The sequence below is a fragment of the Grampus griseus genome, assembly GCF_964374135.1.
Source record: "Grampus griseus genome assembly, chromosome: 1".
NCBI classification, from domain to species: domain Eukaryota; kingdom Metazoa; phylum Chordata; class Mammalia; order Artiodactyla; family Delphinidae; genus Grampus; species Grampus griseus.
This window is the reverse complement of record NC_139017.1, coordinates 53,599,599-53,620,033: the sequence shown is the minus strand read 5'-3', so window position 1 is coordinate 53,620,033 and position 20,435 is coordinate 53,599,599. Positions and strand designations below refer to the sequence as shown.

The window sequence follows — 20,435 nt, the reverse complement described above, 5'->3', positions numbered from 1 at the left end:
ATTCTGAAGGTTTTGAATGGGCCACTTGCTTTGATTGCAAAGACACCTCTAACAGTCTTTCATGGTGTGTGTGTGCATGCGTGCATGTGTGTGTGTTTGTGTGTGTGTATCTGCTGGGGTAGAAGGGAGAAGGGATGTCTCTAGAAAGACCCAGGAGAGTCATAGCATTTTAGATCTGGAAGTCCCCTTTAAGGTCACTTAGTTTAGAGATTTTCAATCAGGCTTTAGAGGAATCTCAAGGTAGTACAGAGGTGCCTTAAAGAGGCTGCTGTGTCAAGAGAGGGCTGCTGAATGAAGGTGGCGATGGTTTTTCCTGCCTCCCAGAACCTAGTAATTTAGTTCTTATCTATTTTTTAAACTGACTCTGCGTTCTTACTTTACAGATGAGGTAATGGGGACTGAAACGAGTTGTTAACTGAGTACCATTTTACTTAGGCTACTGCTGGGTCACCCTCTTTCTCATCCTTTTGATGTCCTATCACGTGCCTCACAAGGGCCTCTATTTTTCTTTTTCCTTCCCCTTCTGTCTCTGAGAAAAGTGTGCCTCTCCACTTTTCCGAGGCAAATCCTTCCACTTGGGCCTGCAATTCCACTTCTTCCTTTTTTTGCCAGGATCTTGTCTCAATTTGGGCTTACATATTCAATCATTTCCTATCATCCAGATATTTTCTCTTTACCTGTAAACATATATGGGTCTTCCTATCATGCAAACAAAACAAACACAACAACAGAAAGACATCTTAACTCTGCTCATCATCCATTGCTTTCTAAATTGAGTACGAATCCCTTGCCCAAACATTCAGCCACTGTCCTCCCCTTTCATTATTTCTCTTACAAGTACCACACACACCAATAAGCTCTTTTTATTTTCCAAGCATGCCCAGTACTTTTTCTTTACGGTTTCCTCCCTGGCATCTCCCACTCAATCTCATTTGCCTGTTGAAATCCTTCAAAGTCCACCACACACCACCTCCTCCATGAAGCCTTTCTTGGCTTCCCTCAAGTGAATGTAACCCTGACCTCACTTAAATACCCATAGCATCGTTTCTGACTTACAAGATCCTGCCCTTTTCCCATCAGACTGACAGCTCCCTGAGGCAGGATGACTGTTTCTCATTTTTGTGTCCGTCACAACTCTTTGTGCATAGGTGTTTGACCTGCCCAATCACACAGCCAGTTGGGCACAGCTGTATCTAGAACTCATTTCTCTTGATTCTTACATTAATAGTTTTTTTGTGTGTGTGTGTTAATAATTGGGTATCTGTGATTTATATTAGGAGCATTTTTGTCTGGTATGCCAAGGTCTCTGGGCTTACTTTTTGCTTTGATTGAGATTACTTTAACCAAGTAACTCTACTCTGGCAGTTGTATCCTGGAAGCTAACCCTCAACCCCAATGGAGTAGTAGTACTTATCTGGAATACTGTGTTAAGAAGGAGTCTGAGGCTCATTAGGGGAAGGGTATAGTGTTTGATTAGCAATGTTTTCAATGGGCATGAGAGGCTAGAGTTATGGCATTTGTGTCAGGTTTCTGCTCCCCTTTCGGAATGTATGTGGTTTGAATCATGGGAACAGATGTTCTCTTTTCCCTAGGCCCCTTGGGGAGGTCTCTGTGCATTGACGGTCACATTTGGTGGTTGGACACATTTCAAGATATGCAGTTCTTCTTTATGTGAGCCAAGCTGGTCTATGCTGGGACTAAACTAGGAACCTTGGCCTCTCTGGAGCTTTGCTCACTGAATTAGAAAATAATTACTTTATTCCTGTTCCAAGTTCTACCCTTCTATAATAAGGGAATGCTAAGTGTTGCTTTCTCTCAGTCTCTTAGGACTCTGAGGCCAGGATATCTGACACCTTGCTCCTTTTCATTCTTCCTGACTGCTTTCTCCTTAGCACAGTTAAAGCTCACGGGATATGTTCCTGCTCTCCTGAGAAGAAGGGAAAATAGGAGGTTTGGGGAGATCTGATGCCAATGACTCCCTGGCTGAGCCGTGGAGCTCACAGGGTTTCAGTGGCCTCCAGCAGGGCCTCTGTAGTTTCCCTGGACCCCAGGCCAGTCAAGGGTGGTCTTTATAGTTGCCTTTCCTCCTACCTCACCCCTTTTTCCTCTCCAATGCATACTGTAGTCCTGAGAATATTATTATTTTTTTTGCTCAGGCAACAAAAAAGTCTCCAGACTCCTCACATCCTTCACTTCTGATTGTTCTTGACATGGATTGGAATTGCCTGGACAACAAGACCTTGAGTATAGGACTCATCCTACACTGAGTCTTGTGTCTCTTTACTTCAGATAGAGCAGAGCTGGAAAAAGAAGCATGTATAAGCAGCTCAGTCTTTCAGGCAGAGGCAGAAATTCCTGTGCTGTGTTTATACCATTGCCCCCAACACTTGAGTCTCTTGCTTCTGACCCCCAGGTTCTGCTCCTGCCCTGCTTGTCCTGAGTTTTCCTGGCTTGTCCCAGCCACTCCATCCTCTTCTACCCTTCGTAGGCATCTTTATTCCTCTTGGCCCCGGATGAAGTTTGCAAGGTGGCTGATGCACCTCCCACCCAATTTCAGGCTATTCCCTGCTTCTTTTTTTAAATCATTTTCAATGGCCCTTTCTGTCCCCCTGTTCAGCAGATGTTTCTGGCGCCTATGGGCGCCAGCCCTCGTGGAAGAAATTCAATCTCTTTTTGTGCCAGTCCAGCCCTTTTCCAACGGACACACAACAAAGCTGTCGAAGCCCCACTTACGGTGAATCTCCACAGCCCCCCAAGGTTGTCGCTCCTCTCGAAGCAGGTGGGCTCTAGTCCTTCTTCCGGACAGCGCTTGATGGAGGCCAGGCCACTGACCCCAGCTCCCACAGTTGCAACTCGCTTGGCCATGCTCTCCCGCGTGGGGACAATGAAGCAGAACCTTTTATTCACAAGTGAAAGCCCCACCCCATCCTTGGCTGCTCTAGCAAATCAGGAAAAAGAATTTGAATTCCATTCGAATCCTCTGTAGCTGGTTTCTGGTGTTGTGAATGTGAGTGTGTTGTGAATGTGAGAAGAGAAGTGTTCAGGTCACTGGTTTAACCCTGTGCTTGGTATGTTCCCACCCCCTCACTCGGAGCTGGTTCTAAATTATAGTACGACTGTTGTCAAGACTGTAGCTTTTGGCAGAGTGGCTGAAATTGGATCCTTTAGTGGATGGAGTTTTGCATTCGGGACTGTGCTGCTACCTCTAGCCTCCCTCCACTCCCTGTAGAGTGGAACAGAGCAGCAGACCAGGAAATGATCACCTTGTCAAACATGGTGTTTCATAAACATATGAAGCTGAAGCTCAGATTGGTGTAGTGTTGTGACACAAGGCCTCACAGCAGCTGGTGGAGCGGAGTTGGGATGAGGAACGAAGACACCACGACCACCACAGGTGCTGCTGCAGCACTGCCCGGGCCAGTCCCAGCCCCTAGCATCCTGCCAGGGCTCCGGCTGTGCTGTCCATCCTTCTACCTGCTGCCAGTGCTTGGTCACCAGTGGAAGAGAGAGGGTGTGTGGTGGAAACGTAGGCATGGAGAATCATCCCTCCTCTCTCCATCGGATCCTGATTCACTTCTAGGAAGCCATTGTGTCATCATTGGCACACGTGGAGGATTGTCTGCTCCTGGCCATGAGTTAACATGAATTTGTGAGAATGCTGAGAGGCAATAGAGTGTATTGGTTAAGCGACCAGACTCTGGACCAGATTCCCTAGGTTAAAGCTCAGTTCTGTCAGTTACCTCTCTGTGATCTTGGGCAAGTTATTTAACTCCTCTGTGCATTATAAAAATGGAGAAAATAGTAGGAGTTTCCTTGCAGTGTTTTGTGAGAATCAAGTGAATCAACACATGACAGTTGGCTTAGCAGTGCTCCTGGCACTTAGAAAATGCTCAATAAATAGAAGCTATTGTTAACTATAAAAACATTTCCCCAAATTGGCTTCCTCTTCTGCCTTTCCCATCAATGAGCCTCTGATCTTTTAATTCCTGTAGCACTTAGGTCAATATGTACACCTTTAACAGTATACCATGTGATTTTAGGTGTTGTTCTCAAACATTTTTTTGTGAAAAATTTTCTCTCCCCAAGTTAGTAAGTTTTTAAACCACATGGGTCACAGAGTAGATGAAAAAGCTACCCCAAAGACATTTTTTCCCTGAACATTTGCATTTTCTTGTTTCACAGATGAGCTGTCTCCACAAAACTGAATATACATCTTTTGATTTTCAGGATTGGGAAACAGAGAAGTAGTTCGACTATAGAGACTTCATCTGCTTTGTTCTCTGCTGTGGCCCCAGTGTCTAGGGCTGCACTTGGAACGTAATGTAACTGATGCTCAACACCCATAAATATTTCTTGAATGAAATGAAAAGGTCCATTTTTTTCAGGTGTCATGTAAAGGTGTTATAGAGTCAGGTGCTTCCCTGTGGCAACTGGATATTACTAGGGAAAAGCTAGTAGCCTCCCTTTGCGAGAAGTCATGCTCTGGATCCTGGTAGAATTGCCTTGGGCTCCTTTGTAAAAGAGGATATCTGTACTGACTCTTACTCCAAAGGCCTGATGCAGTACCGTATATATTTATTTGCCTTTAAACATTTGAAGAATCATCATGGACAGAAAGATTAGAATTATGGCCAATCATGGAATCGAAGATGTTATATTCAGGCAAATTTTAGGTCAATTTAAGTACTTTCCAGCATTTCAAGCTCTGATATTTACAGGCAGAGTCTGTATGATGATTTTTTTGGAGATTTTGTAAGTAGGAAATTAACAGGTTATATAGAAAGGGGAATCAAATGCCCTGTAGGGTCTTATCAAACCATATTCTATGATTCATCTTCTGGTTAATTAGCCTTCAAACACCTAATGAAGGGCTTCTATGTTGCTAAGCCCTAGGCAAGGTAACAAGGGAACAAAAGATGAATTAGGCATGATGCCTTCTTTATGGTAGCTATCATTTGAGTGGGGAAGTAAGATTTGAAAATAGATAACAATATTCTGTGTCAAGTGCTAACACAGAGATATGTCTCATGTACACTTTGCAGTAAGAGCATGAAGAAAGAGGTGCTAATTCTGACATTGGGATGGTAGGAAGGCAACACAGAGGTATACTATTTGCTCCAGGTTTTTTTTTTTTTAAATCACTCATTTTATTTATTTATTTATTTATTTTAAATTAATTAATTAATTATTTTATTTTTGGCTGCATTGGGTCTTTGTTGCTTCGTGTGGGCTTTCTCTAGTTGTGGCGAGAGGTGGCTGCTCTTTTTTTTTTTTTTAAAACATCTTTATTGGAGTATAATTGCTTACAATGGTGTGTTAGTTTCTGCTGTATAACAAAGTGAATCAGTTATACATATACACATATCCCCATATCTCTTCCCTCTTGCGTCTCCCTCCCTCCCACCCTCCCTATCCCACCCCTCTAGGTGGTCACAAAGAACCGAGCTGATCTCCCTGTGCTGTGCAGCTGCTTCCCACTAGCTATCTATTTTACGTTTGGTAGTGTATATATGTCCATGCCACTGTCTCACTTTGTCCCAGCTTAGCCTTCCCTCTCCCCGTATCCTCAAGTCCATTCTCTAGTAGGTCTGCGTCTTTATATCCGTCCTACCCCTAGGTTCTTCATGACCACTTTTTTTTTTTATAGATTCCATATATATGTGTTAGTATACGGTATTTGTTTTTCTCTTTCTGACTTACTTCACTCTGTATGACAGACTCTAGGTCCATCCACCTCACTGCAAATAACTCAATTTTGTTTCTTTTTATGGTTGAGTAATATTCCATTGTATGTATGTGCCACATCTTCTTTATCCATTCATCTGTCGAGGGACACTTAGGTTGTTTCCATGTCCTGGTTATTGTAAACAGAGCTGCAGTGAACATTGTGGTACATGACTCTTTTTGAATTATGGTTTTCTCAGGGTATATGCCCAGTAGTGGGATTGCTGGGTCGTATGGTAGTTCTATTTTTAGTTTTTTAAGGAACCTCCATACTGTTCTCCATAGTGGCTGTATCAATTTACATTCCCACCAACAGTGCAAGAGGGTTCCCTTTTCTCCACACCCTCTACAGCATTTATTGTTTGTAGATTTTTTGATGATGGCCATTCTGACCGGTGTTAGATCATATCTCATTGTAGTTTTTTTTTTTTTTTCTCATTGTAGTTTTGATTTGCATTTCTCTAATGATTAATGATGTTGAGCATTTTTTCATGTGTTTGTTGGCAATCTGTATATCTTCTTTGGAGAAATGTCTATTTAGGTCTTCTGCCCATTTTTGGATTGGGTTGTTTGTTTTTTTGATATTGAGCTGCATGAGCTGCTTGTAAATTTTGGAGATTAATCCTTTGTCAGTTGCTTCATATGCAAATATTTTCTCCCATTCTGAGGTTGTCTTTCATCTTGTTTATGGTTTCCTTTGCTGTGCGAAAGCTTTTAAGTTTCATTATGTTCCGTTTGTTTATTTTTGTTTTTATTTCCATTTCTCTAGGAGATGGGTCAAAAAGGATCCTGCTGTGATTTATGTCATAGAGTGTTCTGGCCAGGCAGATTCTTAACCACTGCACCACCAGGGAAGTCCTTTGCTCCAGGTTTTGAAGGATGAAAAGAACTCCAGTGGGCAGAGGAGTGGTGGAAGTGCACTGGAAAGGGAGGAAACTGAGAGGGCACTTATAAGAGCCAGAGATGGTCCATAGAGGCCTCATGACAGCTTGACTCCACAGAGGGCTTGCTATTCTTTTGTCTCCTACAGAAAATAGCATGTTCCCCACACGAGGGGACTGCATTACAGTGTTGATTCACTGGATCGTATGACCTACATGTTTCCCCACAATAGGTCATTTTCTTTGACTTGTCTCTCATTTTCTCATAGCTCCTAGCGTCATGCTTGGACTGTACTAGCAATTGCATAAATATTTGGCAGAGGATTGATTTCCTGTTAGGTAAAATGAATTAATTAATCACCTTATGTCTTTTTAATTAAAAAAAATAATTGAGCAAATATCTTCTGGGAGCTAATATCCTGGGTCAGAGGGTCCTTCCTCAAAATGACTTTCTATCAAATGTACAACAAATAGAAATTCTCTCCCCAGGTCACCACTGTTACTCAGTGTGGGCCGGATGCAGCCAGCCTTCTCTGAGAAGTAGACATCCCTGAGGCTTTTCATGGGACAGTGGGATGGCTACGAGTCAGAGACCTGAGTTTGAAGTTCAGTGTTGGCTAATTGCCAGAAGTATGATGTTACACAAGTAATTTGTTTCTGTGTCTCAGTTTCCTTCTCTCTAAAATGAAGCTAGCAGTAGAACCTGTTGTAAGAATCAACTAATGTATAAAAAGCATTTAACACAGTGCTTGGGACATTCTCATCTCCAAATAGATGTTGCTATGTTATTTTTACATCTTCATGAGATTTTTCTTTAATCTGATATTTTTGTGGCTATCTGCCTTGACAATTTTGGGTTTATTTACTTGGACTCAGAGTCATCGGGGCAACTAGACATGTATAGCTAAAGGTTGTCTTCTAGCAAGTGAAGGAAATGAGTAGGGAAATGTAAGAATGATGGTGAAAGGGAAAGAGAGAAAAAGAAAAAAGGAGAAAAATACGTTTCAAAGTCACGCTTAAGGACTTTTTCTTTATTTCTTTAAGTTTTTGCTTCAGATCTATTTGGTGTGTCACCATAGTCTCATTTGAATTGTTCCCATGTTTGGAAAAGCAAACATTAGAATACATGAGCACATATACACTCAAATACTGCCTTCAATGCTGATAAAAATTAATGCTTCCAATCACTCATTCAAGTATTGATAATTATATGAAACCAAAATGATTAAAAAATTAATAAGTGCTTTTTAGAAAAAGTATTGTCTGCTTTTATTATTTCCTTTAACTAAAAATCATTTCCAGTCAGTGACTGCTGTACTTCAGACAGAGTGATTGAAAACATAGTAGGAACTTTTATTAGGGTGAAAAGTACACTAATGCCACTGATTATTGGAGTGCTATTTCACATGCTAATGCAAAACTAATATTAAAAATGCTATTGCTCCTTATGTGAATATTCAAAAAAAATTTGGCCATTCCTTTGTTGGAGGTTTTAAAAGCAGTGTAACATCATCATCATCACCATCATCATCATTATTTCAATGAAGAAAGCCTCCTCAAAGCTGACTAAATATGAAAGAAATAAGTAATAAAAATAAAAAATATGACTAAATTGGTAAAGTGTCACTGGATGAAAGTGAGTTTATAAAAAACATCAAGCAAAATAACTTAAGCAACACAGAATTACTAAATGAGTTGAGAAATCACTGTCAGTTGCATCACGTTACCGATTTTTAACCATGGGGTTACAAACTACTGTTCTTTTCCTGGGCATTTTATATTGCTGCCTCTACTTCAAAGAAGTAAGATGCAAATATATACTGTACTGAAGTCAGACTGAGTGCCCACTTTGGTTTATTAGGATAATACAAGGGGTTAGAACATGAGGCTAGGGCTGTCATTCCCAAAATTGTGTGTAGAGGAACTGAGTTATTTTAAAAATTTGAGGAAAGCACAGTAATACTCCATGTCTGTTGGACACCAAACAAAGCATTCACTGGGCGTAGTTCACAATTTTTATATCAGATAAGGCTGTGTTCTATTTGATGATGCTACATGTTTGCAAAGCTGGATTTTTGACCATTTCAATGTTAAAAAGCGAGTAGTGCACAAAAATTGGTTGAGGTAGAACAGGAAATGAAGTGACGATGTGCGATCTGATTCTAAGAGTTGAGCAGTGCAGTGCATAGCAGGCATATACACCTCATTATTAAGTAATTGTGGTTATTCAAGAATGAAATAAAAATACTATTTTCCTTTCAATTTGTGTATTATTTTTTCAAACAACTACAAGGTTATTTGAAAAAGAGCAAAAATACAAATACAGAGAACAGAAATACGTAAGTTGTTTGGACCTGACTACTTAATAAAAGGAAATACAGCTTGGAGGCCCCGAGAAAAAATTACTCATACTCTAAAGATTCCCTTGAACCTGGGAAGTTTGGGAACCTCTGGGTTATAGCGTTTCCTTCTGAGTATATTTTTAATTGGTCAGGACACCTTATCTATTGGTGTCAGGAAATGCAAATTATCCTATATCTAGTCCAGCAGTGTATCGATTAACCAGTGCTTCCTGACTGTTTCTAGTGTGACTCATCTATGTATTTCAAAGGAAACCATCTTCACTGATGTGCTGTCAGGCTTGTATCCAGTCCTTTATTTGTACATTACCCACCCCTCTCTCTTCCTTTTTCTTTCTCTCTCTGTCTCTCTGTCCTATGTTCTCTGTGTCTCCCTTTCTCTGTCTCTCCCCTCACCCGCCCCACACACTTTCTTAGCACACGGATACTGGCACGGACTGCACAATGATACAATATCCTGAAGTGGGCTGTGCATTTCAGGAGTGATCAGAGATAGTAGATTTAGTTGAATGCAGTTAGGGGTGAATGAGGGTGCCCACTTAGCCCTTGGGAACAAAGGAGCACAAACTGGTAAGAAACTCGGGTTAGAGCAGGGCCATGCTCTGGGATTTCAATCCTCCAGCAGCCGTTCCCCACCTCCTCAAGCCTATTCCTAAACACACCACCTGATAAGAAAAATTCTGCCCGGCTCTGAATTCACCGTACCAGTTACAAGGCCATAGATATTCCCTAGGCTGGAGGGGAAACTAGGAAATAACAAAGGACAGACTTAGTTTCTTCATCTGTAAATCAGATGGCATTCAACTGGATATCTACAAGAGATTTTTGAAACCCTTAAAGTTTATAATCTTGTGAATTCAGCTGTGAGCAGAATTAGCAAAAAGAACTGACAGCAGTACGAGAATCAAGACATTTTGTCATAATGCGTAGAATGGAGCACTTTTAACAACAGGAAAGAAGACAACATGCCAACACAAAGTAGTCACATCTGAAAGTGTGGATTGCCTCTCTCTCCCAGCTTGTGTCAAATGCCATCATTTGGTAGACAAACCCCCAAAGCATTGTCAGACACCATGTCAGAAGCTATTAGTGGAAGCACTTAAGAAAAATGACTGATTTCCCTTTGCATTAGGAATCTAAGTTTCCCTTTTGATTAACCACTTAGTAGTCTGACCAGCAATGTACTTACCAGTGTACACAGAAGACTTGATAATATCTGACTTTACTGTCCCGTTACAAGTACTCAAGCATTTACCGCTCTCTTTGTACTTTGGGGCAGGGAGTGGCTTTATAGCTCCTCCACAGACTGAGAGAGTGGCACACTGGTGAGGTGATTCTGTCCTGAAGCATAATAACAAAACAGGAAAAATCTGGCCCCCACCTCCCTAATCCAAAGGAATCAGAGATTATATCTTGTTATTTACTTTATGTACTTGAAATTCCTGGTGCCAAGTCCTGGCCACAGTTAGGACTCGAGCTTGCAGAAATCTAAATGGATAATCCTGAGCCAGTGTTGGCCTAGGAGTCCCCAGTATACCGGATGAACCCTGTCTAGGAGATAAGGAATGTTATGCAGAATTTGGAACCTAAGGTTAGCCATTGTTTATATTTTAACTTGATTAATTGCAACAGTGACATGCTAAGAGAAACACTGGTGGTATGTACTTTAGACTTACTCTTCTCCCTGCAAAACAGAAATTATTTTAAGGAGTCACAGCAGCATCTTCATTATTCATAGATTTCATTCTTCAAAGGGGAGGGAATAAATACAATAAAGCAATCATGACAACAACTGCTACACCAAAGATGCACTTTTAAGTGTTTTGATCCATTTCTCATTTAGAGACAATCATTATTATTTTAAAATCATACATCGCCTACATTATTAAATTCAATTTTTTCTGTTTATTTTTATTCTTGTTTTTTAAAATTAATTTTTATTGGAGTATAGTTGATTTACAACATTGTGTTAGTTTCTGCTGTACAGCAAAGTGAATCAGTTAATACATATACATATATCAACTCCTTTTAAGATTCTTTTCCCATATAGGTCATTACAGAGTATTCAGTAGAGTTCCTTGTGCTATACAGTAGATCCCCATTAGTTATCTATTTTACGTATAGTAGCATGTACATATCAATCCCAATCTCCCAATTTTTAAAGCCTTCCTGAGCACAGATGATTGCCCAGGCACTTGGGAAATATGACAAATATATGGGAGGAGCATAGCCTTTGGAGTCACAAGACCTGGGTTTAAGTAATGTTTTCGCCAGTTACTTTTAATTTGGGAAAATTATGTAACTTTTTTAAGCTTTAATTTCCTCAATTTAAGATAACATAAGAATACTTGCCTCAGATGATTGTGGTAGGGACTAGATGAGATAATCTATGTAGAGCGTCTTGTACATAGTACACACTCTGCAAGTGGCTGCGATGGCGATGATGGTGATGGTGATGACGATGATGAGGATGATGATGGTGATGCCATTGCCAGAACAGATAAGCTGTCTTGATTATTGATTCATAATACTGAAATGACTCCCACAGGTACAGAGAGTAAACTCCAAGACAGATTGGTAAGACCCAAGCAGGGGAAAGGTTCTGGAAGGATAAATCTTTTTTTTTTTTTCTCCTGAATTTGGACATAGTATCACTACACCCTTTGGCCCTACATGCAGAGGGCCTTCTGTATCACTGTGTCTGTTGCTTGCTCATTAGGCTCACCCTTTGCCTTATTTCCGGTTTATTAAAGACTTGGCACAGAGACAGCATTGTTTGTTCTGTTGAGCTCAGCTGCCTTCCTGTAGCTATGAAGATGATAGTATTTGGATGATTTCAAAGCTTAATTTTTACCCAGAAATTAAGCCTTCAAGACTACTATTAGTTCAAGTGTGTTTTTAAAAATCAAAATATGTTTGACATTGAGTCATGGATACCTTGATGGCCAGGGCCACAATTAGTGTCCCAAACCGCAGTACTTAGGCACTTACACTGATTTGTACATGCACCCTTGGAGCACACCAAGGAGGTCCCAGGGCCTTGCCAGGTATGCTGCTAACATAAGTCGAAACAAAAACTGTATAGTGTTTGCTGAGCATAAACATGATCATGTATCATAGCATCTCATTTTCTATAATTAGCAAGAAACTTATAGTAATTAAAAATGAGAAGACTGGCCTTCAGTGGCACCTTCACTTTCTGCTATTTTTAGGGTTTATTGTCAATTGTACTTGAGGCCCTGGAATGGGGAAAGCTCTCCAGGCCCCTTTTTGAAGTGAACCTAGACCCTGAGAAATAAAATTGATAGACAATGATGCCCTTTAGGGAGTAATTTGGACTTTCTGTCCTTTGAGCACAGGGTCCCTTCTTGGTCCCTTAGTGGTTTGTTGGGAACACGTGACTAGTTCTGGTCAGTGAACTGTGAGCCAAAGTAACAAGTGTCTTTTCTGGGCTCAGAGGAGTTAATTGCCAGTGTGAGATCCCATAGCACTTTCTTTTCCTTCAGTGTATTTCAGCATGGCTGTTCCATTAGCCTGGATGCCTGAGTAACTATGATGAGCAGAGCCTACCTGCCAATGGATGCATAGCATGAAAGAGAAATAATTTTTGTCTTATTTCAAGGTCTTGAGATTTGAGAATTAGTTGTTAATGCATCATACCTATCTTGTAATGACTGTTGCACTAGAGGGGTGTTTCTTGTTCCTTCATTGTATTTCTAAATCATCTTTTTATTTTTAATGAAATTGTTTATTTTTATTTATTTTTTAAATTTTACTGGGTTGAGTTCCTTTTTAAAAAATAAATTTATTTATTATTTATTTTTGGCTGCATTGGGTCTTCGTTGCTGCACATGGGCTTTCTCTAGTTGCGGTGAGCAGCGGCTACTCTGTTGTAGTGTGCAGGCTTCTCATTGCGGTGGCTTCTCTTGTTGCGGAGCACGGGCTCTAGGCATATGGACTTCAGTAGCTGTGGCTTTCAGGGTCTAGAGTGCAGGCTCAGTAGTTGTGGCGCATGGGCTTAGTTGCTCCGTGGCGTGTGGGATCTTCCCTGACCAGGGCTCGAACCTGTGTCCCGTGCATTGGCAGGTGGATTCTTAACCACTGTGCCACCAGAGAAGTCCCTTTAAATCATCTTCTGAAGTCTTACCTCTCTTCCTTTCTTCCCCTGCTCTGATTCATATTTACAGCCATAGAATCTTAAAGTTGAAAGAGAGCATAGAATTTACTTCGTTTTAGTCACAGTTGTAAACTGGACCTATCCAGTGCAATTTTTTTCTTTCTCCCTCTAAAAAAAGTTAAAACAACCACAACTCCTTTCCCTTCAACACCGCCCCCCTCCACCCAGAGCATCAAGAAGCTCCCTATGCCATTCTCAATAGATTTTTTAAAAAAAATACATCTTCTAAAGTGGGTTAATTCCCTAAGTCTCTTGCATGTTGAGGTTGTTCTTTTTCTTTTTGTGAGAATACACCTGCAGAATAGTAGCACTGAAAGGAGAGGTAGAAATAGTACCATGCCTACTTAAGGCCAATCATTTTGCTTGAAATGGGTCTTTTCTCTGTCAACAGTGGTGAATCAGTGACTCAAACCTCTACCATCTAAGGACTAGAGCAAATAGCAGCGACTTTAAGTTCCCTTAAATGTCTTTGTAGCTTGATGAGAATTTTGTGGGAAAATCTGCAACCGTGACTTAGAAACTGTCATATTACTTAAGGTGCTATTTTTTTTTTTTTTCGGTACACGGGCCTCTCACTGTTGTGGGCTCTTCCGTTGCGGAGCACAGGCTCCAGACGCGCAGGCTCAGCGGCCATGGCTCACGGGCCCAGCCACTCCGCGACATGTGGGATCCTCCCGGACTGGGGCACAAACCCGCGTCCCCTGCATCGGCAGGCGGACTCTCAACCACTGCACCGCCAGGGAAGCCCTAAGGTGCTATTTTGTAACCGCCTAAGGAGTTTGTAATTAATGGGCAATACTTACATGGTGACATATCTAGAATAGCAGTGGTGGGGTGAAGCAGGAAGAACACTAGCAAGAAGTCAGGTTTCCTTAGTATTTGTCTCTGCAGAGTGGGATAATCATCCTTGTTTTGCCTAAAACACGAGGTTGTGGTGAGGATTAGGTGAGATAATAATTGTGGAAGTGCTTTGTAAATACTACAGAACTCAATCTAAATCTTAAAAGTTTGCATCTGTTTTTTCTTGCTCGTCTTGGTATTCCTACAAATAGCATGGTCTTCTCTATATCTGCATTGGCCTCTGTGCTGTTGTTTTGTCTCAAAGCAATATAAGTGCAGGGCTTGGCTCCTTCTCTATTCCACAAAATGTCCACCTTCAACTCAGTGTTTTTTGTGTTCAGTAACTTTACTGAGGAATCACAAGGAGAGTTTGCATTGCACCCTACCCAGCATTCTGCGATTCTGCTGGCTCTATTCTTTGTTTTTGTTCTTATTTTCTTTCCTTCCATCCTCTTTTAAATAACTTGAACCTTTTCTCCTGAAGAACCCTATTCTGCCCAAAACTCAAGTCTCTCTTTTTTTCCCCCTTGGCACTTGTGAGAATATTTTTTTCAAACAAATGTGGTTCCCATTCTTATTTAGATACCTTAATACCTAAATTAATATATTTAGTAATGTAGTCATTCATACAACTTTTTATTATTGTATTAGACACAAACATATTAAAACCATTTTTGAACCTTCTTTGACAACTTGTATTTCATCACCTTCTTAGTTCTCCTGGTGATTAGCTCCATTTTTGGTGTGTAGAGAGGGAATAAAATTGATTAACATGATATTTTACCTTGGCTATAAGACAGACATTGGAAAATGAAGAAATAATAAATGATTTTTTAAAAAATTGATTCATCATCCTGCACACCATCATTTAGCACAGGCTGCAGAGTCAGACAGTTCTGGCAGTAAAACCCAGCTGGGCTTACTTATAAGCCACATAACTTGGGAAAGTCATTTTACCACTCTGTCTCAATTTCCTGATGCATAAAATGGGTTATGAGGATTAAATATGATGAAATAAAATCAAATTCTTTATAATATCTAGAACATAATAGACGATCAGTAAATAATGACTTTTTACTATTTTATCCAGTTTCCTTAGGTTGCTAGACTTGAAATAATTCAACATTAAGAGATATTGATGACCTTAGAGAATCAGTTACTTTCTACTGGCCAGTAGCCCAAAGTATAGAAATGTCGAACAATAAAACTCTGTTTAATGGTTATAATTGAAATTCCTCTCCCAGAATATGTAGCAGATGTAGATGGACATCTAGGTGTAAAAATACAAGTTTTAGATACTTCTCATCCACCAGGTAAAGCAGCCAATCCTTACTGCAGTTTGTTTGAACTGATAGTGGAAGCAATACCAGCTGGTATTCAGGAGACATGACTAGCCATGTGGCCCTGGATGGTAACCCGACTTCTTTGAACCTCTGTTTTCTTATCTGAGAGCATTCTCTTTAGTCTCTCCCACCCCTAAAATGACCCAGTGACTTGCAGTGATCTTTTGGTTCCAAAGTAAAATTCCTTTTATTGCTTCACTCTGAAGAGTGCCAAATTATCCTAATCTCTGTATTTTCTGGGAGCTGGATTTTGTGGCTCCTAGGCACAAAATTGTCACCTTTGCCATTAGTGCCAGTGAACGTGATACAAAAGACATCGTATTTAACCATTATTAAGAAATTGACAGTTAAGGAATTATGATAAAGTCATAGAATATTATATCTGATGGGCATTAGTGATTATCTGACCCCCTCTTTTATGCTCAGATAAGAAAACTAAATCCCAGAAAGCGGAAGTGACTTCTTTAGGGACTACAAAAGTAACCTAATAGAAGGCAAGAGTGTAAACACTATTGCAGGATTAAAACAAAGTGGTTTGGTAATACAGAGGCGAAGGAGATGTATTTTGGCTGGAGGGACTGAGGAAAGCTTGATGGAGAATAGTATTTGACCTAGCATTGCAGGAAGGATGGGATCTTAACTACGAGAGGCTGGGGAAGCAAGAGCAGATAGCATGAAGTAAGGGCAGCTAGTGAGGCAGTGTGGAGTGTGCTGGAGAGCAGGTGTGAGGGCATCACAGTGGGAGGAAGGCTGGGAAGGTAGGTTACAGCCAGTATGGAGGATCTTGAACAACAAAGGAAGTGATGGGAAGCCACTGAAGGTTCTTGAGAAAAGGAGTCAAGTGTCAGCAGGAAAGGATTCCGTAGTTTCTCTCTGTTGGTGCTGTCATAAACTCCTTCAAGTCTGGCTTCTAGGGACTGGAAGTTTTGGAGCAAGGTGAGGGCGCGTGGAAGAGATGGCTATGGAAGCAACTGACGATGAACTAGGTAAACTAATTTAAAAACTATGATTCAATTAATTAAAGAATATAAAAATGATGTTATGAGCCTCTGGTAACCTTGAGAATGTCCTTTATGGATCTCTAACTATAGGGGGTATAATTAACCAAGGGTCTTAGCTGCTGTACTTGAGATGCATTGCTATGCTTGTGCTCAGGCCCCTTTTCCCATGAGCTGCTTTCAGTCAGTGATGACACGGCGGAGAGACTGAAGCAGATCATTCACAGGAGAGTTAGGGCTTCTCTGATGGCTTGAGGACTCCCCAGTGGCTCTGCCGAATCTTCTGTAGACTGCACAACAGTCTATAATGTTTCTATGTTTCTATCCACCCTTCTTCCCTCTCTCCTTCACTCAGGGTCAGACTTGCACTGTAGTTTCATAGCTGTTTCAGCCTTTTCCTGCACTCTCCCTCTTTTCCCTCATACAGTTATTTTCCTTAATAAAACCGTTGCATGTTTAATCTCATTCTGGCATCCAACCTGAATTAAGTAGAATCTAATCTCAGGAGCCTTTGTTTTAGCTTCTTTGATCCATGATCTGGTCATAAGGCAGACTGGACAAGAAAGTGAGGTATGTTCTGTGTAAACACATTCTCCCTCCCAGGAAATAGCCAAACGCTCTTTACTGGGGGTTGCAGGTCAGTAGCACCATCTTCCAGGATGAAAGACTAGTTATAAGGAAGAATCTTCCTTTGCCATCCTCATTATAATGTGAATGCTGGATTCTACCTCAGTTAAGCTTTTAAAATCTTTATTACTTGAAATTTTGTTACATATCATGGTCCAAGAGTTTTATTAAAAAAAATCTTTATCTCTCTGCAAAGAACAAATGTGAAACATTTGGCTTTGGGAATAGAAAATCAAGGAGCTATCATCTAGAAAAGGATAGTTAAAATAAAATTTAGTGAAAGGGAACCATCACAGGGAGAAATTTTGCAAGAAGATGGTAGCTAGCTAAGAGCCTTGACAGGAGAAGAACAAACATTGTACAGCAAGAAACACTGAGGCTGAACCTAAGGAGGAATTTGGCCCCGAGGTGTGGAAAAAGTGATGGACTAATCTCTGAAAGCAGCAGGTTTTTTTTTTTTTCAGAAGCCTCAAACCAATGGTTCCTAAATTTAATGTGCACAAGAATCCTCCAGGGAAATTATCAAGACTATAGACTCCAGCAGAGGTTCTGATTCAGCAGGTCTGAATTATCATTACATCTTATTCAGGAATCTGCACTTCTGTGAACTCCCTGAGATATTCTGATGCAGAGAATATCTCTGTGGATCACAGTTTGGAACAAGCTATCCTAGATGGTTAGTCTAGGATAGTTTCATGTTTCAGGATGTATGGAGGCAAAGGAATAGACTTGAATGAGTCTTCCTTAGTCAATCTCAGGCTCTGGAAATGAACTATTTATGTTTTAAAAGATATCAGAATACTTGGAATGATTTCAAGGGATCATCTCCTTTCTAAAACTTTTCAAGGATATAAATTTAGTAACCATTTTGTCCTAATGGTGCTAGTTTTTTCCCCACTGATTCAGCCTCAACCTGACAATTGATTCCCAATCTTCCACTGTAGAAATAGGATAACAACCATAGTTATTTCACCAGGTAGTGGTAATGATGAATGCGTTATGAAAAAACAACTAGGACAATGCTTTGCACATTAGAAAGCAGAGATTGGCAAACTTTCCGTAAAGGGCCAGATAGTAAAAATTTTAGGCTTTGTTGAGCCATACTGCTTCTTTTGCAACTACTCAGTGCTGCCATTGTAGCTTGAAAGCAGCCACAGACAATGAAAGAATAGGTGTGGATGTGTTCCAGTAAAACTTTATTTACAGATATAGGTAGTGGGCTGGTTTTGACCTATAGGCAGTAGTTTGCCTACTTTTGCTATAAAGTCTTGATAAATTCTATTATTATTATTAATAATATAATGGCTTGCAAATAATCTTTAATAATTAGAAAAGTAATCAGTTTTTAACTAATAACTAAGTATATATACCCTCTGCAATTTTTTCAAAGGAATCTGCTTATAGGAGCAATGAAAAAAAATCTTGTATTTAAATGCTGGTGTCATTTCAATGGCCTTTAAAGAGTTTCCACTGATAGGGATTGCCATCACATTGTTCTAGGCACTTGAGAGAGAAATCCAGGCCAATGTGAAGAGTGATGACCACAAAAGGCTTTGGAGGAATAAGAGGAGAAATTTGTCTAAATCTTGAGTCTCTGAGATTTTCCCTCTCTTTGAAGGTCTTGTTCTGGGCTTATGGCACAGTTTAATCTCCCAAAGCACAATTTGTACAAAGAATGGCTGTAGCGATTGCTTTATAACCAGGTGTTTATTATGTTGCTCAATGTCTATTGACATTGAATTGCTTGTGACATTTTTAAAGTTCAGTTTTAAGCAAATGTTTGTCTCTCCTAACAAGCCAGCATGCTTTCTTTTATCAGATGACCAAGATTAAATATTGTTTTGCTTTTTGCCTTGGTTATTTGTATGGTTAGAGCTAAATACAAGGTCCAGTCATTACAATACTTTTCATCTACTTGGGAGATATACTTTTCTTCCTCGACACTTGTTTTTTGAAAATGTCAATGATTATCTTAAATGCTATTATATAGGTGTTTTTATTGTAAATTCCTTCAAACGAATTTTAGATCTAGCTGAAATGTAACCCAAATATTATAAATAAAACTAATCAGATCTTATTTGTAAGAAGAGTGATGTATTCTATGTAAAGGTCCTCCAAAAGTAACATATATGTGATCATAAATAAACTCTTATTAAGTACTTGATTAATAATGGAGGTTTTTGTAAAAATGTATATTATGGGGCAAGTCTTCATTTCTAAAGTCAAACAAACCTGAGCTCCAATTCCAGCTCCATTGCAAGATCAGCTATCTGGTCCTGGGCATGTTACCTAACTCTCTGAGTCTCAGTTTCATCATCTGTAAAATGGGTATAAGAGCTGCACCCATCTCACAGAATTGTCATGAGAATTAAATGAAATAATACATGTAATGTGCAAATTGTCTGGTCTATGATAAGTACTCTCTATATATATTATAAATACATATATCTATCTCTTATGGCATGTTTATTTTTATTTTCACAGCAGCGTTTCTGTCAAAATATAAGACAAATATAAGAAATGTGGCTACTTGCTCAGCTTTCGATGTGAGGCCCTAAAAGTCTGTCTGAGCATTGCCATGTTCTACGTCTATCCTCTCATTTTTTTCTCCAGTATTTTTGAGTGATTCCCCATGAAGCAAATGGCGCATGACCTAACATCTGAGAACTTTGTTACCATATAGAGTCTGGCTAAGAAGACTATCAAAAACAACACACAGGAATTTTAATATTTTCCCACACTTAAAATTTTCCAGTGATTTAAACCATGGGTGCTTTTCGTTCTGTGTAATTCTACTATTTTTCCACATGACTCTCCTTTACCAGGGCTTGGCAGCACTGTTTAGTCAGTGTTATTTTATTGACTTTTTTTGAGAGTCTAGTGAACTTGAGGGAAGGGTAGAAATGGCAAAGAAATTTCATGACACAACTTCAGTTTTACACATAGACCTAAGTCTCCTAACTGTCCACAATTACCTCTCTCACTCTGTTTTCCTCAACTCTAAAATTTAGACTTTAGATTTAATATTTTTTCTCTTAGTCTTTTTTTTTTCTCTTTAAGAGGTACTGACTGACATGAAAGCCAAAAGCATTATGCTGACATATTAGAACCACTGAAGTTGGGAAAAAAAAGGCCACCACAACAGCAAGAAGCCCGAGGATTTTCAACAGGAAGGAAACTGGGAAATTAGATGAAGTTTTTAGAGCCCGTGTCTTTAAAGGCTTCAATATCCTTTGTTTCTGGGTGAAGATGGCACTCCTGGTTCCATTCCATTGCCCAGGTCCAACCAGGCGATACTGATAGGAGTTGCAGGGCCCAAAATAAAGTTTCATAGCCAGTTTAGGCTCTTTTAGCAAGAGAGAGAGGAGGTCTGGCTTTGCACCTATCTCTAAGGCGAGCTCGTCCAAGTAGTTGATGTAACTGGTCTGCAGTATCTGGTTGTTGCTCTCTCCAAACCTTAATGAAGAAAGAATAAAGGACAGATT

General features: G+C 39.9%; 1 protein-coding gene across 1 annotated transcript in view; it reads right to left on the bottom strand.

Annotated features, from left to right (window-relative positions):
• LOC309822902 (uncharacterized protein) overlaps positions 1–20,435 on the bottom strand; it is a 181,655-nt gene that overhangs the window by 69,314 nt on the left and 91,906 nt on the right. Inside the window, 3 exon segments of the mRNA XM_082654986.1 lie at positions 2,734–2,896; positions 20,061–20,080; positions 20,082–20,406. Of these exon segments, the coding sequence (XP_082511112.1) occupies positions 2,734–2,896; positions 20,061–20,080; positions 20,082–20,406 (508 nt within the window).